Raw genomic sequence first — 18,037 nt, forward strand, 5'->3', positions numbered from 1 at the left:
TCCGAGGAGGGAGCCACGCTGGGCTCCCACGGCTTGAAAATTTAGTTCGGCTGTTGCAGAAACGCACACCTCTTCCCTGGGGTGTATATAATTATTCCTGAGTGGGGAGGGTAACAAAAGAGGCCAGAGAGGAATGGGAAAAGTGCAACGGGCTTTGTGCTTCTTCTAAAATTCTTCTTCCCCCTCTTCCATTTTCTTACTCTGAGAAATGACGGAGTTCAAGGCAAAGGAATGATTCCGGAAATGGAGATAAGACTCGCCAACCTAGAAATGATGGGCACGGTTTATTTCAAGTTAAGTATCTCTCGCTAGGAACCCAGCGCAATTCCTAGTTAAGCGCCTTGTGTTTTCTTCATGACAACTGACACTGTCTCCAAAAATAAAAAAAATAAAAAATAAAAAACCGGGCTCCGGAGCGTGCTCTTCTCGTCCTCTGAGCTCCGGATTAAGGTTGGGTGGAAAGCGCTCCCAACCTGGGGAAGTGCGAGGGACTCTAAACCCAGCGCTGATTCCCAGCAGCCAGAAGCCTTCCCTGCCATCGCTCAGCATTCGTGACTCTGCAAGACACAGGGGCTGAGACAGACGTGTGGGAGTGTGTGCGAGCAGAGAGGGAGAGGACCGTGCGCTCTGCGCCTTCGCTCGCCACACGTGTGACCCTGCAGGTCCTGCTCCACAGCCTGCGTTCTCTCAGATGCAAGCAGGCGTTAAGTAGCTGATCAAAGGTGGGAGAGTTACACAGATCCGTTGCATTTTTAAGGGGCACACCTTAAAATAGGGCGCTCATGCATCGCAAGTGTGGGAAGATTGTAAGTGTGGCCCCTAAGGTCTCTAACCCCTCTCACCTTTCCCGCTCTCTATCCCCACTCCCCCAAAAAGCAACCCTTGCAGCGGATTGTAAAAGGATTTGAGTCTGCAGCGAGGGAGAAGGAGATTAGGGCCAGAGCGGTGCAAGTTAAATTGTGCTGCATATAATAAATGGGCGGATTGGTCTCCCGATCCAGAGGCTGGTACCACCTTCCTTTCTAAAATAAAATCTCTCTGGCATGAAGTCACCGCCTATTTCACATCCGGTTTGCCCTGGGACGTATTACTACTGTCTTGGTAAAGAGAAATCTTTTGTTGTATAGCTGCAGATCGGATCCTGGGAAGCGAATTTGGGTGTGAAATCTTCAGCGAAGGAGCACACAGAGTCCATGATGGCTCAGAGCGAGTGAGCGCGAGGCCGAGCGAGGACGCCCCTGCGCCCCGCGCTGCCGGACTCCAGACCGCGCCGGCCGGCTCGGCTCGCTCCGGCTCGGCTGCCTGCCGCGATCCCTCTCGCGCTGACTTTGCCCCGGTCTTGAGCGATCCGGTGCCCGGAGGGGCCCGAGGTAAGTGCGGCTTCGGGATCTCGGAACAGGGCTTTGGCCAGCTCCAGAGGCAGCAATGGCATCGTGGGGGGACAGGAGGGAAAGAGGGAGCCGGACAGGTCCGGATCCCCCAGCAGACAGAGGCAAGGAATGTTTTTCTTTCAGGATGAGAACTGCAGCGATACAGGAGCATGATTTTTTTTTTTTTTTTTTTTTTTTTTTTCTCTCTCCCTCTTTTTCTCTTCTCCTTTCTTAGGCAGATTTGATTTATTCCGCGGGGTGGTGGGTGGTGACATGTTGTTTTGGTCTCTCTCTCTCTCTCTCTCTCTCTCTCTCTCTCTCTCTCTCTCTCTCGGCAGGGGGGAGTTGGGGTGAGTTTGGGAGGGGTGTTAGGGGCCATCACCGAAAGTTAAGAAGCTGGGACAGAAAACCTGCTTCCCTGTTTCATCCCAAGGAAGGCACTATGGCTGGGGAGAAAGCCTCTTTTCTTTTTTTCTTTTTCTTTCTTTCTTTTTTCCTCCCCTCCTGTGGACCCTGCCCTCTGGTGTGGGGGTCCCTTCCATTCTGAACAGGAAAAACTCATTATTTGATACAGAGTGTTTGGTATGCACGTTAGCAGCCTGAGTGTCTGGATGGGTGGTTGAAGGTGGAGAAGGGTAAGGAAGCTGCTCAGTGTTTCCTTGAACTATTATGTTTGTATTTGCAAGAAACTTTCTTGCTCAACTGAGGTGCCCTGCTAGGTCTATTTTTCTCTTTTTAAAATATAAGATGATAAAAAGCTATGGTTTCTTGCTTTGGGGTTTTGTTTGGATTTGTTTACCTTTCAAGAATTCCCTCTTTTTATAAGGATCAACAAAAATTAATAGGGCTAAGAGAAGTTATTTTCCTTTTTATAGCAGATGTTAAAAATTAATGGAAGAGTGCATTATAATTGTGACATTTAGATGCAATATTTTAACATAATGATATTTACCCAAGATTTCTTGTCATGTTCTACTCATCTGTGGCAAAAGCAGTCACTAAATTAAGTAAGAGCTGGGAGAGACTCACAGTTCTTATCTGTACACCATGGTACTCTAAACACATTAATTATGTTGCATTGCTTATGAGCCTGTTTATAATGGCTTTTACAGATCTAAAATGATCCCAGAGAGTGTGGAAAGCATTCTGTAGATGCATTTAAAGGCATATCACATTAAATGATAGACTTCTGATTAAAATAACATGCTTTAAAACACTTGAAATACTTATATAGATTCAGGAAAGTGCTAAGGCATATCTTTAACATGCCTCATGTTAAAGGAATTTATTCTAGAGCATCAAAGTAAAATGCTACCATATCTGGTCCTTAGTCAGGTAGTGCACTGTATAGCCAAAACCGACTCTATGAATTGGTGTTATATACATTGAATTCCATAGGGCTTCTACACTTCTCCATTTATCCAGCATTCCACCACCAAGTCTAAATCCAACATTCAGATCCTGATTGATCGCACTTTACCTAAGAGGAAAAAGAAATCCTTTTCCATGCAAAAGCAAAGCATTCCAGATTCCATCTGTTTGAGATGAAACATTTTCTAGCAGCAACCCAGCAGAATTGGAGAAGGATTAAAAGATATGTATGGGCATGTTAGTGTGCATTTATATGTGTGTGTGGTTTATATGTAAGAGAGAGAGAGAGAGAGAGAGAGAGAGAGAGAGAGAGAGAGAGAGAGAGATCAGTACAAGGCTTGACTATAAAATATGTCCTTTAACCTCACAGAAGCATTAGTGAGCATATTTATCTAGGCAACCACAGGCAGAGAATAAAAGCACGACTTTGGCATTCAACAGTGTGTTTCTAATGGTCTTTATAAAGAGATGATACAGTTGCTTCTGAAGCTAGGATACACCCAGAATTCAGAGATGAATTCAGTCTACAGGGCATATTAACCTACTACAACCTACCTCCAAATGTCTTTGTGTTATAGACGTCAGCTAAAATATTTCAAAGCAGAGTTCAGTGATGGGAGTTCAAATCAAAAACGTAAAACATTTTAGATAGTACACAGCAAGAGGAGAATAAAGCAAACTACAATAAAACAAAACATCTAAGAGAAATAAACTCACTTTTTCTACATGGAGCAATACTGTCACCTGCAAGCATTTCAACTTGTATCGTTTGACCAGAGAAATTAAGAAACTGATGTATTTTTGAATGGAAGAATGGAAGGGAAAGTAGAGAATGGATGGTCCAGGTTTCCATTGCTTCCAATGAAGTGTCATATTCCAGTGAGGTCATTTCCTGACTTCAAAGCATTCATCTGAACTGCCTCAGTCAGCCCTAGTGGTTCTAACCTGATGTTTCTTGCAAGACACATTGATCTCCACTTATTCTACTTTTCAGCTGCTCAAGCCCGCAATGAAGAAAAGTCCGGGTCTCTTTGACTATCTTTGGGCCTGGACCCTGCTTCTGAGCACGTTGACTGGAAGAAGGTGGGGACACTTTATTTTCAATCTGCATGGGAATTTCTGTAACTTTTCATTTATTCCTTCAGGGGGAAGAAAATTGTCTACAGATGAATTCATGACTAAGGGAATTAAAAACAACACCTTAGCTGCAATAAAATTCCAGCTAAGAATAAAGAACAGAATGAAAAAAAATATTCTTCTCATCAGAATGTTATACATTTAAAACATTATTAAGAGATACATTAATTCAACATTTAAGCCTTAAATTGAACTTTTCACTATTCAGTTGTAACCGAACAAAACATGCGGTTTCTCAATTCATGGAAAAAGCTACCCAAATAATGTTTGCATAGTAATTGCAAGTTGATTCTCTAAAAGGAAATTTCTAGCCAGTCTTAAATATCATAGAGTAAATTGTGACTATATGAATGGGGAAATTCTAAAATAATATTTTCAATTTGAAAGTCTTAGATCTCTGTAAATGCATGTGCATATTATATTTTGAGGCCATTTTTGTATAAATAAGCGAGAAGAACCTACTAGACAAACAATTAAAAATACTAAGTTAAATCTGACTTCTCTAATTAAGCATCATTATTATGCAGAAAAATTACTAGAAACAATTTAATAAATTTAACCATAATCAAAATATTTTCTAATGAGCAAATCAAGAATATATATTATATTTGCAACTATAGGAATGAACAAATAATTTAAATTGTTATTTATCTGTTTAAAACTGCCTTGTGGAGCTTGTTTCTGTGCCTTATAAGAAAATAATAGACATACTAAAAAATACTGGAATTCTTCAAGTGTAATGATGATCTGTTGTGAGCTAAGGTAAAGAGAGGTATTAGCCTAGAAAGGACAGTATTTTCAATTGAGAAATTATCTGTTATTTTCTCCTATTGTGCATAGTAAATACTGACTACCAGATGAATGGGACAATTATTATCAGATACTCTTAGTGTGAGTTCTTCCCCTCTTGAAAAATTATTTCAAGTGTTACTATTGTAATGACCTGTAGATGGAGTCAGTGCACAGTGTTTTATTACACAGTGGCTTATAAGGAATCAAATTCAGGTAATGTAACTGACATTTCTCTTCAAAATATGTATTCCGTTTAGGAAACATTACATTGGCATAAGTATTCATTACTAAACAAATAATATTGATCTTTTTCCTAGATTTTTTCTTCTGGTAATTATAATTTGATGTAATAAATTAAAAGTGAAGCGATTAGAACATCACATAAAAGAAAGATTTCCATTCCAATGAGGTCGCAGAACTAGTCTTCTTGGGGAAGGGGGAATCTCTTTGGACATGTGCATCCCAATGCAAACAATTTGTAAAAGTCAGATTTATAAGACAAAACCATAGAGGAAAGCATTTCCTGAATTTTGCATAAGCTGTGAAAGAATAGGGAACACAGGTAAGAATAAAAGACACCCCATTTTCCACAGATTGGGTACAATCTAACTGTCCTCTGCCATGTTATCTCATCTCATCTTTTCTCCCCCTTTTCATTATTGCTTTCTTCTTGAGAGTTCTCTATCAGGAGCTCCTCCCAACTTAAGGTGTGCTAGCAGTTCTTTTCCATTTTTATTAAGATGACCTTCCGATATCCTTGAAAGATGCATGCATGGCAGTTGCTTTTGTGACAATGAGTTTTTATAATAAATTTCATCCATACAACTATTTTTGCATTACTGTTGTCATCTGCCAGTGAGACATACTGGAAGGTACAGAGCTCACTGAAAATTTGATTTTAACAGATACCAAGATGTTTAATTTTGTCAAAAAAGAGTAAATCCTCAATCTGTGTGGCATTAATATTGAATTTAGCATAATAAAACATTGTTTCAAAGGAACATACTTTACATATTTAGTGCCATGGGTAGCTTTCAGATATAACAACTTAGTAGATTAAAAGTATACTAGAAAAGTATCTATTGTATGTTGCTGATGCAAACTAATTAAGTGCAAAAGTTTGGTTTTGAAATGAAAATGTGAGTATAGTTTTTCTGTCAAATAGGTGAATTTTGGTTAAAAAGTTACTATTTTTCTTATATTTCTCAGTAATATAAACCCATGACAGTGAAGCAAAAGAGTCCATTAAATAGACAATATGAAATATTTGTGGCAGATCCTCAGTTTGTACTCTGTATTCATTTCTCATTGTACTCAAGGTCAGAGCTTCTGTTGAAGTGTATCAGTGAGGGTGATCCCCATTAAGACTAAAATTTTTTTCTCAAAGGATTTTGGAGGCGTCTCCCTGATCGTTACATAAAATATAATTCGGTAGCATCCATATGACTGACATAGGAAACAGTATTTGAATTATGAGGCTGAAATTCAAAGAGTAATTCATAATGATGGTAAAACACATCAGCTGTATTCTCAGTCAGTAAGGTCTGAATAGGAATAACTTTTCTACATAGAAAAATTGAAATAAAAATTCAGCCTAAAGTTGACAAAGCTCATTTCCAGATCAGATTTGCTCACAAACTGCAGTAGATTCTTAAGAAACACCTTTAGACTATAATGGTTCAGTGAGCTATAAATTAAAAGCATTGAATATGATTGTTTCCAAGAATCCCTGTGTGTCTAAAACCAGAAATGACAAACCTCAGTTTTTGAAGATTTTATTAAAAACGCTAAGAATCACATAATATATCTTTTGGGGAATGGAAATCTTCACATTGATTTTAAAAGACAATTAACCTGAGAACTATATTTCATCTCTTGTTTCTCACCTAATTATTTCAAGAAGACAACAAAAGAAATCAAAGCAGAGCTATAGGCAAGGATGAGACATGGAAGTTGAGAGGGTAAAAACAGAGTGTTTTCCAACATATTAATTGAAAAGCAAAACTATGAACTGAAACACACACACACACACACACACACACACACACACACACACACACATTTGAAAGAAGTTTCCTAGATTTTTTTTATCACTTGTGATACCAGTTCTGTTTGCTCTGAGAAGGTACTCAATACACTACAACACAATATATAGGGCAAAAATTGAAAAAGTACAAACCATGCATTTTTGTAAGCTTTTCCTTTCAAATTTGGAAATATCAGGACAAAAAGAGTCTATCCTTTATGAGGAAAACTGAGAAAATGGTAAGAGTTAAAATATGGAATTAAAAAAAAATACCAGAAAGGTTTTTCAAAGGCTCTGCAGAAATTAGTACTATGTATTGAAGCTCTAATTGGAAAGGGGTTGGAGGTGACATGGACACAGCCTTCACAGTAGTACTTTTCATGCTTCTTCCAGCTCTGCACAACCTTCGGCACAAGATGAACTCAAAGACAACACCACCGTTTTCACCAGGATTTTAGATCGACTCCTAGATGGTTATGACAATCGCCTGAGACCAGGATTGGGAGGTAAGTAACCTTACGATATTTTTGTTTTAGAGAATACTATTGAATTGTTACCATTATAATCTTGCTTTCCCTGGCAGGGGTCACCTCATGAAAATAGGAGCCCGTAGTTTTAAATTTTATTTTTAATAGATTGCTCAATGTTAGTTCAATTTACCATAGTAGTTTTGTGCACATAATTGCATGTAGAAAGAGATATTCTCATAACATGACGAAGCTACATAGTGATTTCTGTATAAAATTTGACTTTATGTGAACAAGTGGGGATAATCTTCTTTCCAGACTGCATCAATTCCACCTGGCACTGCTATTTTTGGTATTCAATTCAAATAAGACATCTGTATTTCTATTACTTAAACATTTATTTTGAAGCTGGGCATGGTGGTGCATACTTGTCTTTCCCACACATAGGAGGCTGAGACAGGAAGATGATAGGAGCTCCAGCTCAGCCCAGGGTTAAGTAGTGAGTTCAAAGTCAGCCACACTACATTAAGAGACACTGTCTCAAAAAACAAATAAACAGACAAACACAAACACCATTTCTTGTGGTGTATTACATAGCTAAATTACCACTGCCTTTAGGATCAATGGTAAATAAGACAGATAGAATGTTTTTTTTTAAACCATGCTTCAAGTTTACACTCAAATTTTCTGTATTAAAATATTGTTTCTCTTGGCATATCAACTAATTGATTCTATTGATGAATTTTTGCTTATTAAGGAAATAAAATTTAAAACTATATAAATATATAATAGTAGCTGTGTAGCTTTAGAAATGGCATGCATACTTGAATAATTGAGTAAAATTATAAAGCTCTTTTATTTAGTTAAACAAAGATTAATGAAACAACATGGAAATATTGATCTTAGAGAAAAAGAAGTGAGATGAGTAAATAAAATATAGTTCATAGTCACAGAATCTAGCTTATGATTATGATTCTCAGCTGTCTAATACTGCACCTTTATCAATGTGCCTATAGAAACTACATAAAAGTGTTATCGAAATAGTAATGAAATGTCAATATTAAGGAAACCATCTCTGCTTCACTTAGTACAGATAAAGAGAGAATAAGAAGCTTAAGAGTTCACACACTGATTATACAATTGAATGGCAGGATGGGCGTCATGAGTCTGTTTTGAAGCTGCCAAGAGGAACAACCTTGTCACAGTCATTACTGGAATATATGCCACAAGTCTTAGCTAACATCTTTACTTATCGGTTTCAAACATCCTTTTTAAGATATACAAAATTGTTATACAATTTTCTCCAAGTTCTACCTCTACCTAGCTTTGACTTAATAAAAAAAAAAAAAAAAAAAAAAAAAAAATCCTGAAGTTGCCAGCTGTGGTGACAGATGCCTGTGGTCCCAATTACTCTGGAATCTGTGGCAGCAGGATCCTTTGAGCCCGGGCATTCCAGGCCAGCATAAGTAATGTGGGAGGTCTCCCTCTCTGTCTCTCTGTCTCTCTGTCTCTCTCTTTCTGCCTCTCTGTCTCTGTCTCTGTCTCTCTCTCTCTCTCTCTCTCTCTCTCTCTCTCTCTGTTTCTCTGTCTCTCTGTCTTTCTCTCTCTCTTTCTCTCTCTCTCTCTCTCTCTCTCTCTCTCTCTCTCTCTCTCTCTCTTGAAAAAAAGACAGGAGGGGACAGGACAGAATGAAGGAGAGGGCAGAGAGAAAGGATGAGAGGAGGAGTAAAGTAAAATTGAAGTGGTCATAACATGGACAGTGTAATTGTTTACATGACACACTAATATAATGTCTGTGTATATCTAAACATCTAGATTGGCTCCAGGAAAGTTTTCTCAATTTACAGAATTTGAAATAAACTACAAAACTTTTGATGGAGAGGAATGTACAGAGAGAAAAAACAGGTTATCGATGTAGGCCTTTAAAAATCGATACTTAATAGAAGTACTGATAAAAATGCCTGAATCCCTAATCTCTTTCCCACTTCATAACATTCTTTACAAAAATAAGGATTGTAAAACATATCTAAAACCTTTCTCTTTATCCTAATTTAGGAAATCTTATAGTTTTCAGTTTGTTGAAAAATTTGACAAACTACAATTTCTCTAACAATCAGCTGTGTTGTCATACTGCGATTTGGGGTAGAAGTTATGAGAATTAACTGCTAATCTTTTTCTAATTGCATATAACTCTTTAACAATCCATATGTAGAGTAACTCATTATTTGAATATAATCTAAGCAGGAAGCATTTGTATACTTGTGTGGATACGAGATCCTACAGATGTAATTATGTATACTCTAAGAATGCACTGAAAAGTTCATTTGCATTACTTGTGATAGTGAAAACTTCGATCACAGAAATGACTATATTGACTCTTCAAAAATACTATTTTTGAATCTATTTTTATAATTCATTTAATCTATGAAATAGACAAGACAACAAGACAAATAAACTAAAGAGAAGTAGTCAGCCATTGCCCAAATATAGACAAGACATATAACTTTACATTGAAATGAATGATACGTGCTATAGAAATAGAGAATTCTAGGACTTGGAAAAAACTACTATAAAAAATAGATGTGTTATAGTCTTTATTAAAGATTTTTTATTTTTATATTTCTTATCCTGTAAACGTTGATTTACAGAATATTAATATTAAAACCAAATAAAAAGTAGCTCCTCAAGTATTTCCTATATTTCTATTTTAAATATTTTCTAGGATTATAAGAGAACTAAATGTGGTAAGTTTGAGAATTTTGTAAGGTTTTAATACTTACTAAACTTAATTTTTATGTTTCTGAAGTGCATTTGCAGTCCTTAAGGGCTGAGATGGCATATGCTTATTTCAGAATATGTCTGTCACTATAGAAGTGCAGTTTGAATTCTAAATATAATTTTAAGACATTGTTAAAAATATAATCAATCACAGAATTAGGCAAAATGTTAAACACCATTGATTATTGACTGCTATGTTAAAAATATCTTACTTTTTTCTTCAGGATTATTTTATTTCATTGCTTTTATCCCGAAGTTCTGGTAACTTAAAAGTGTCATGGATTCTAGCGAGTTCTTATAGCAAAATGGATCTTCTTCCTTTTTTGTGTAAGCCATTTACTTTCTTGTAAAAAGCCTATGTAGAGGCAGGTTTTTGGAAGAATTGTTAGCTTATAAAGAAGCAAAATTTCCCTCCAAGTAAGTTAATGAACACAGCTAAAATAACTTCCTCCTATAAGAGAAAGTTGTCTACTGTCTTCTTCATTTTAATAAAAGTCTGATTTCATAAAAACACAACATTCTGCATAAAGCATGATTTTTTTTGGTGAGTTTTCTCAAAATAGAAAATAATAAGTTGAGTCTTGAGATTAAGATAAGAATTTATGCCACATGCAAAATTATCATAGCTCTGTTTTTACAAATATGTACTTCATCAGAATATTCATCTTGGATCTATTAATGAGGAAACAAACTATATAGTGTGATTGATCCAAATGATAGAAATCAGTTTGTAAATATTGCAGCATTATTTTAAAAGGCTACATTTTCAAGGCTAAAAGGCATCCTGAGAAAACGAGAAAAAACATAATATGACAAGAGATACTCTAAAGGAGTGTTTTTAAAGATAGAAGAATAAATTACATTAGGATATATAGAATACTAAAAGTCTAATATGCTCAATTCAAAAATATGAAGAGAAAAAAGCCATGTTTGTGGTTGAATTATAAAGTAAGTGAAAAATTCCTTCAAATAAATTTGTATTAAAATGATTAGGAGACAGAAAATGCAAATCCAAATTTTGGACAATTGTTTAATTCTTTCTTATTTACAATCTCTTTCTTTGCTGATAAGATGTGGAAGGCTGCAGAAAAATATTTCCTAAAAAATGCCTGTTTAATGCACTGCTAGTACAAAATAAGTAGATAAATAAATAATGTAGTTGTGGAAAATAAAGGTAAAAGTCAGGAAAATGAAAAAGAAAAGGTCTAGGAAAAAAGGAGAGCAAAATAGAAGAAGGATAGATGACAAACAGTGAATGAGGAGGGACAGGGTGACACAGAGGAGCAGAATTCACAGCAAAGGAGAGGAATGGATCCCTGTGAGCAGGACAGTGCAAGCTCCCTTGGATAAAGGCAAAATTATTCTCTTTTCTTTTCAATCAAGATCAAACCAAAAGACCCCTGAGAAAATTCATTTTCCCAATTTTCTGCTAATTACTTGTAAAGAAAATAAAGTAGGGCAACTTGGAAGTTCTCTAGCTTCCTAAATCACCCAATAATGCCCCTGCTGAACTACACCCATTTAGGGGAAATCTGATTCACTTTCATACTGACTCTCAACATTCCACTAATAGGAAAACAAACTCCACAGCTGAGATCCAGAGGTTAGTGCTGAAGGAAAATTTCAGGTTTTTAAGGATAAATAACACTCTTTCATTGGCCACCTTCCCCTCTTTTCTGGCTCCTGTGTATACTAGCTACAGTTCATGACAGCCTAGAATTTCCAGGTGAGCCAGAATGATGAAGTTTATCATTCAGGTCGTGTCATTAAGCTAAAAGGTTTCTCCTGCCATCTGTCTACAGGCCTTCTTATCCACCTAGCTTTGAAAAGACAAATTCATAAGCACATTCATCTCACTCTTTTGAAAACAAATGAGGGCAAATCCATTTTTAACTGGAACACAAATAGGATGGAGTTAAAGGAATAAAATCTTGACTGAGGAAAATTTTCATGGTTTTGGTCATTACTGGAAATACGGTTATAATTGCTAAATTCAGTTTAAAATGTACACTCAATAAATAATGCATTGGATGATGGATAATTCTCAAAGATTTCATCAAACCACATAAATAAACATGGCTAAGGAAAGAATCATATGTACCCTTGATGAGACAACTCCAGATGGGTGGCTGAAGAGGTAGATGGGTAAAGTGATTAGACAAGATTGTACACAGTAAGAGGATTTGTTCCTGCTCTGTATGTAACAATATCTAGTTAAACCTTTTTTCTTTGAACTATAGGGCTTGTAGATTTGAATTGTTTGGCTTGGGAAATTTTGTTTTGCATTTGTTTAAGGAAATCTATACAACTGAGAGCTGAAATCTAAGCAATTAATTGGATGCTTCAGTTAGAACTTTTGCAAATGGAGTTTTCTTTCAAGGTATTTTATCACTAATACATTCTTTAAAAATAATTTATGCCTCCAGGTTAACTTACTGTTTAACAAACAGTAACTTCTGAGTTCTGCTCTGAGAGAATATTTGTAAACTGGATTCATTCATAACTCCAGAAAAAATGAGTCTTATATACTTTGGACAGAAATATACAATATTGGAGCATAAAAATCCACATGTTGAATGATATTGTATTTCTCCTTGAGAACCATGTCACTTGCTGAGTGATTCACGTTATGAGAATGAGCTAGGTCTGCCATCTTTTGAGAGCCTCAGTCCAGGCTCTCAATTATTTTTCCCTTCTGTTTCCATGGTTATTGCTTTGTGCTTCCTAGCAGCCCCTCCATCACCACTGCTTGTCTTCTTTCTTTGGGGCATCCTGGTCTTTCACTGAGCACTGCACTGCTGTGTCCTGTCACACTGCACTGCAGGAACTCCACAGCACATCTGTGATAGTGTCCAGCAGACACATGAGCTACTTCTGTAACTTGTTCACTCCTGATGTTTTTAATGCAAGGTTCGTTAGTATCTGTGAAAGATCAAAACTCAAATGTTGCTAAATTGGGGTCTTACTGTAATTCCCCGAATCTGATTATTCAAGTCCTCGTGAAATCATTGAACTAATTTTAGCCCAATGATTCCAAGAGACCTCAGCTTTAAGACATAAGAACCCAAAACTCTCCTAAAATTATCTACTTCTGGCAAAATGACATTGGCATTGAAGAGAATTGGTTTCTTAGGTTATGTTTCTTGATGTAAAAATAAGAAGACAGGGAAAAATTAAAAGTGTGATAAAAAGCATATTAATTATATGAATTTTTGTGCCACTTAGCAAAGCATATTTATGAGAGGAGAGAGTATTGCACATACCATGATGTCAAAACTAAAACCTAGAATCTACTCTATCACAAAAAGCTGACACTAGTTAAGCTGGGATCTCGAGATTATAGTTCAGAGAAAACAACTGTTACCTGCTGCTGGCCTTCTCGGGGCACTGATGTGGCTCACAGGTTGATAGAGAGAGGGCTTTGCATGCCCACTGCGGCATACGTGCCATAGATTCACCACCACTGGCATATACCTTTCTCAATTTAAATATATGTTGTTATCACCTGCCTATTATTCATAAATACTCTGCTATTTTCCACCCTATGTGATATTAAGATTAGAGACCAAAGCTACATTAATGTTCAACAATGTTTAAATACATCATATTAATACTGACATATCAGAATTTCAGAAAAGAGAAGGCAAGGTACTCTGTCACCGTGTGATAGTGCTAGTTAGATAAAATATTTCTACTGAAAATTTAAAAAAAAACTTTGAGTTATCAATACTTTTTCCTGCTTGTTATGTTTATTTTATCAGAAAATGTCCCTCAGTATCATATTTTGAAATTATACTTTGGGAACCCTCCTTTCATTTTACATAATTTTATCTGGTGATTTTAATGCAAGATATGGAGCAAATGTATAGATCTGGGAAAATTCAAGTCATTTCTACAGAAATACTGCATTTTGAAATTCCATCACTTAGTTGAATTTTGGAGAAAAGACATACAGCTACCAAAAGCTCAGGAGAAACTTTTAAAATGAACATAAAACACCTTTTAACCTACACTAGCTAAGATCTCCAGTACCATTTTGAATCCAACTTGTCTAAGGAATCCAACCTTGATCCCCAAAATAGTGTTCTAGCATGTTTATAAAACCATCTACGCTCATGTGTCCTGCTGTGTAGAAGTTATTTTCCCAATTAGTGGCCAGGATACTCTGAGATAAGACTTAGCTAGGGAGACTGTAGTTCAGTTTTAAAAGCCAATGTTGCAATTTTTTTTTTTTTGTGCAACTACCCCTCCATTTCCCATCCTGATTCTAGAACAAGTCTGGGATTTTTAAGAGAACATTTTCTATAGGTTATTGCTTTTTATGACAGTACCTGTATTCTGTGTTTAAAAAAAAAATAATGTGGTGTTCCAGAGATAACACTCTCATTCCTAATCATCACAGACGGTCTTTTTTGGAAAATGTAACAGAAAACAAGGTCTTATGTAATAGAATATTCCTCTAAGACTTTAGTACTATTATTTTCTTGTAACTAAAATACTCTGACAGGAAACACGATTCCTTAAAGTTATAACAAGTTGCATAATTTAGATCATGTTTTATACAGATCCCCCCAATTTCTCCAACAATGCCACATACACACCTCTTGTAAGGTTCACATTCTCCTGTAGAAAAATCTTTAACAATAAGGAAGGGAGCAGGAAGTTCCTCAGTACAAATAGGATAAACATGTGCTGTAATTAAATTGACCTTTTTTTCTTGGAAATACTTGTGTCATTTGAGTGCTGGGAATTCGAAAACAAAAAAGGGGCTGAAATTGATTTAATAACTTGAAACCTGACTTTCTATCTATATCCAGATTTAGAAGCAAAATATATTCAAAATGAAGGAGCTTTACAGATCAACTAGGGGAAAGTGGCCAATTTCTCAAGGCAGTAAGAAAATAGAAATCAAGGACAGGGAGAAAAAGTATTTCTCCAGGCAGGTCAGCAAGGAGCTGGAGCATTGCCTAATCCAGGAATAAATATTGATGTTTATATGGGAGCCCAAACTATTGTTAATTTATAAACAAGACCATTATAAAGCAGAATTTTGAGATACATTTTATTGTAATGCCCAACATTAGTCTATTTAGTCCTCATGTCTTGTTTGCTTTTGTGAATTAATAGACAAAATAGTTCAAAGAAGGCAAAATTCCCCCTTCATGTGACTTTGCTCCATGGAACCTGGTCTAGTGAATATTATCACTAAACAGTATTTCCATTGATAATATAGACAATGACATATGGAACAAAGTATCGTGCTAGGTATTGCTAATGTTGCCTACAATTGTTCCTTGTTCATTTCTCCTCCTACTTATGAAATGCACAAGACTCTGCAGATCTGGTCCCACTTGTGTCTGCAGCATCTTTTTCAGTCTGATCATTGGCATCATCAAGTTCTAAATGTGCTGGTCTTTTTTTAAACACACCTACCCTGAGCTTGCACTTTTTTTGCTTTGTTTTTTCCTATATTTTATTGTATTTGCCTAGATCTGGCTATCATTGAGTTTTCCTCAAATTCTAAGCCTTATATCATTTCCAAGACATCCTTTCAAAGCATTTAAAATGGTTTTAATTTAATTAGGATAATTTGTACATATGTGCCTGTACATAACCATTATGCAGGTTTACCTATTTATATTTGAACACCTATCAATCTATTTAATCTATTTAAAATATGTCTTGCTGAAAAAAATATCTGTGAGGTGTGCTACAGAGCAGGTGCTTTGCACTTTTGTACATCATCATGTTACTATTATGTGGATTCATGCCGAGCTGACACCTTGAAACATTTCTTAAATTAATGCAACAAACAAATGCCTCTCAAAGAGTTTTTTAACACTACAATTCATATGTAACCCTCCATTGTGACATAATTTACTTTCAGATACTATTTCTTCATTTAAGAAGTGAGGAAATAGATTCAGAGAGATTAAAGGATTGTATCAAAAATCATGTAGCTTGTGCTTGAGTAAAATCAGAGTTAAAATCTGAGCACTTAGACTCTTAATCTAATGTGCTTACTATTTTACTCGGCTGCTTATCTAATTTTTATCTCCAGTACTAATCATCTTTTTGAACTGTCACATCAAAACATCTGTTATTTCAGCACTTATCAGCAGGCTATCAACGCTGTAGAAAATTCCCAGTAAAATAGATCTACTGTCTACCAACAATGTGAGCTAATGTATTAGTATATTTCTGCATATATTATCATACAGTGTCTGAGGATGTGTTTAAGAAATGAGTTTGATTTATTTATTATCAAATATTTTACACCGATTTATTATTTTCAGGTAATCTCAAAAATTTTAATAGCAGTCACCACCATCATTATATATTTTATCTAAATATTCAATTATTTTTCCCTTGAAAGTGAACATATAAAATGAAAATGAACATATATGAATATTTATGCATAAAGAATCTACCAAGTTTATATTGGATATCGAAAAGCATTTTGAAGGAAATTGAAAAATTCTTTGAATAATTAGCTCTTTGAATACATCTGACAGTGAAATTTTATGTTAAATAATTTCTATATTCAGAGAGTTTCCTAGTTTTGTAGATGGTTCAGTCATACTTAGTATTAGCTCGATCTATAATCCTTTCAACTGAATTTCATCACAAATTCCTAATATTGCATGCTCTGAAGCAGAATACATAGAAGCAAAAAAGTGTGTTGACTATTCATCACGTGATCTACAGAAATGCTTTGTGTATCTACCAGGTATTGCTAATGATAAATAGTAGATATAGATAGATAGATAGATAGATAGATAGATAGATAGAAGGATAGATCGATAGATGATAGAGATTCTGTGTGGGAATCTCACGGGGGTGAGGGAACTGAAAAGATTCAATCCTCTGAGCACTTGGGAAAAGAAAAGATCTTCTTGAGTCTTGGCCAAATTGTAAAAGTATTAGAACATTTTCCATTTAAGCCCTATCCAGAACCTCAGGAGGTCTTAACTTCAAACCACCATCTCTTTGCCAGGAAAATGAGTTAGCCACGCTATTCTTTGTTGACATTTATTCACAATGCTTTTGCATCCTTGCACTTCTTGGCATTATAAACCGTCTGGTTTTCTGAAATTTTAAAGAGTGATAAAGGTATTTGTTAGGCAGAATTTTACAATGACATACTGGTAGATGTAGAGTAGAAACCCTCCCAAAAGAGAGGCACTAGAATCAGAAGGTTTGCAAAATGACCACAGCATGCAGAATTACGTTCACCTCCACTTCTTCCCCCCCATACGCCGGCACCCAGCCCTCCCTTACATACGTGCTGGCCTCTGCAATCCCTCAGAGACATCTGTCAGTTTTTGTACTTGGAGATTTTTTATGTTTGGAGGGGACAGAGTAAAAAGATAGAGAACAATAATCAAAATGCCTTCAAGGATGCCTCTGTGACTAGAGTGTGTGTTCAGAAGGTCATTTCAGAGACTCCATTTCAGAGGCTGGAGGACAAGGTCCTTGCCTTTCTGTATTGCAGTGGTGAGTTTTGGGAAATCTCAGTGAAAAGGAGGCAGTAGAAAAGAAGATGCAGTGTTTGCAGATGATAAACTGGGATGTAAATAAGGTTAAGGCCAAGGATAGATAAAAGAAAAAAAAGATTGAAATGCAATTCCAGTTATTTATGCAAATTGATTTCCATTTATGTCTAATCCCTATATGGCACAGTAACAATTATGCAAGGCAATAAATGTGTCTAAACTTAACCATGTTTCATGTTCTATTTAATTGGCACAATAATCTTATAAATCTGCTTTTAGGCATTTTAATTTGTTGCTTAAGTAGCAGGATCATCTATTACTCTAAAAACAATGGAGGGGAAATATTCCATCTATTCAGTAAATGGACATCTCAGTTCTTCAGGGCACTTTGTCATGTAAGATAACTCAAATCGGTTATTCCTAAAACATCTGGTGGGCCAATTTTTAAAAACTAGATTTGTTGGAGTTCATTCTTAGAGTGCAGAAACTATGCTCTTCCCATATTTAAGAAATAGATAATAGAGGCACAGTGTCCCCTGGGATACTGTCCCCAGTTGCTAATTATATGCAAATATGCAGACAGGATTTGTAGGTATTCTT

At 35.9% G+C, this 18,037-nt stretch overlaps 1 protein-coding gene across 3 annotated transcripts in view; it reads left to right on the top strand.

Moving 5' to 3' along the window:
* The first annotated feature begins 484 nt into the window (after window positions 1-484).
* The window catches only part of Gabra1 (gamma-aminobutyric acid type A receptor subunit alpha1), a 56,162-nt gene continuing 38,609 nt past the window's right edge, over window positions 485-18,037 (top strand). Inside the window, exons 1-4 of one of the 3 annotated variants that reach the window (XM_005005155.4) lie at window positions 485-722; window positions 1,128-1,370; window positions 3,736-3,824; window positions 7,090-7,202. In XM_005005155.4, the coding sequence (XP_005005212.1) occupies window positions 3,751-3,824; window positions 7,090-7,202 (187 nt within the window). In that variant the 5' untranslated portion in view covers window positions 485-722; window positions 1,128-1,370; window positions 3,736-3,750. Of the gene's footprint in view, window positions 807-1,113; window positions 1,371-3,735; window positions 3,825-7,089; window positions 7,203-18,037 lie in introns of those variants that run through there. The other 2 variants (XM_005005154.4, XM_003473351.5) reach the window with 2 other exon arrangements.

The sequence above is a fragment of the Cavia porcellus genome, unplaced genomic scaffold (genome assembly GCF_034190915.1).
Source record: "Cavia porcellus strain 051 isolate PalLab524CR breed Dunkin Hartley unplaced genomic scaffold, mCavPor4.1 scaffold_19, whole genome shotgun sequence".
Classification (NCBI taxonomy): Eukaryota; Metazoa; Chordata; class Mammalia; order Rodentia; family Caviidae; genus Cavia; species Cavia porcellus.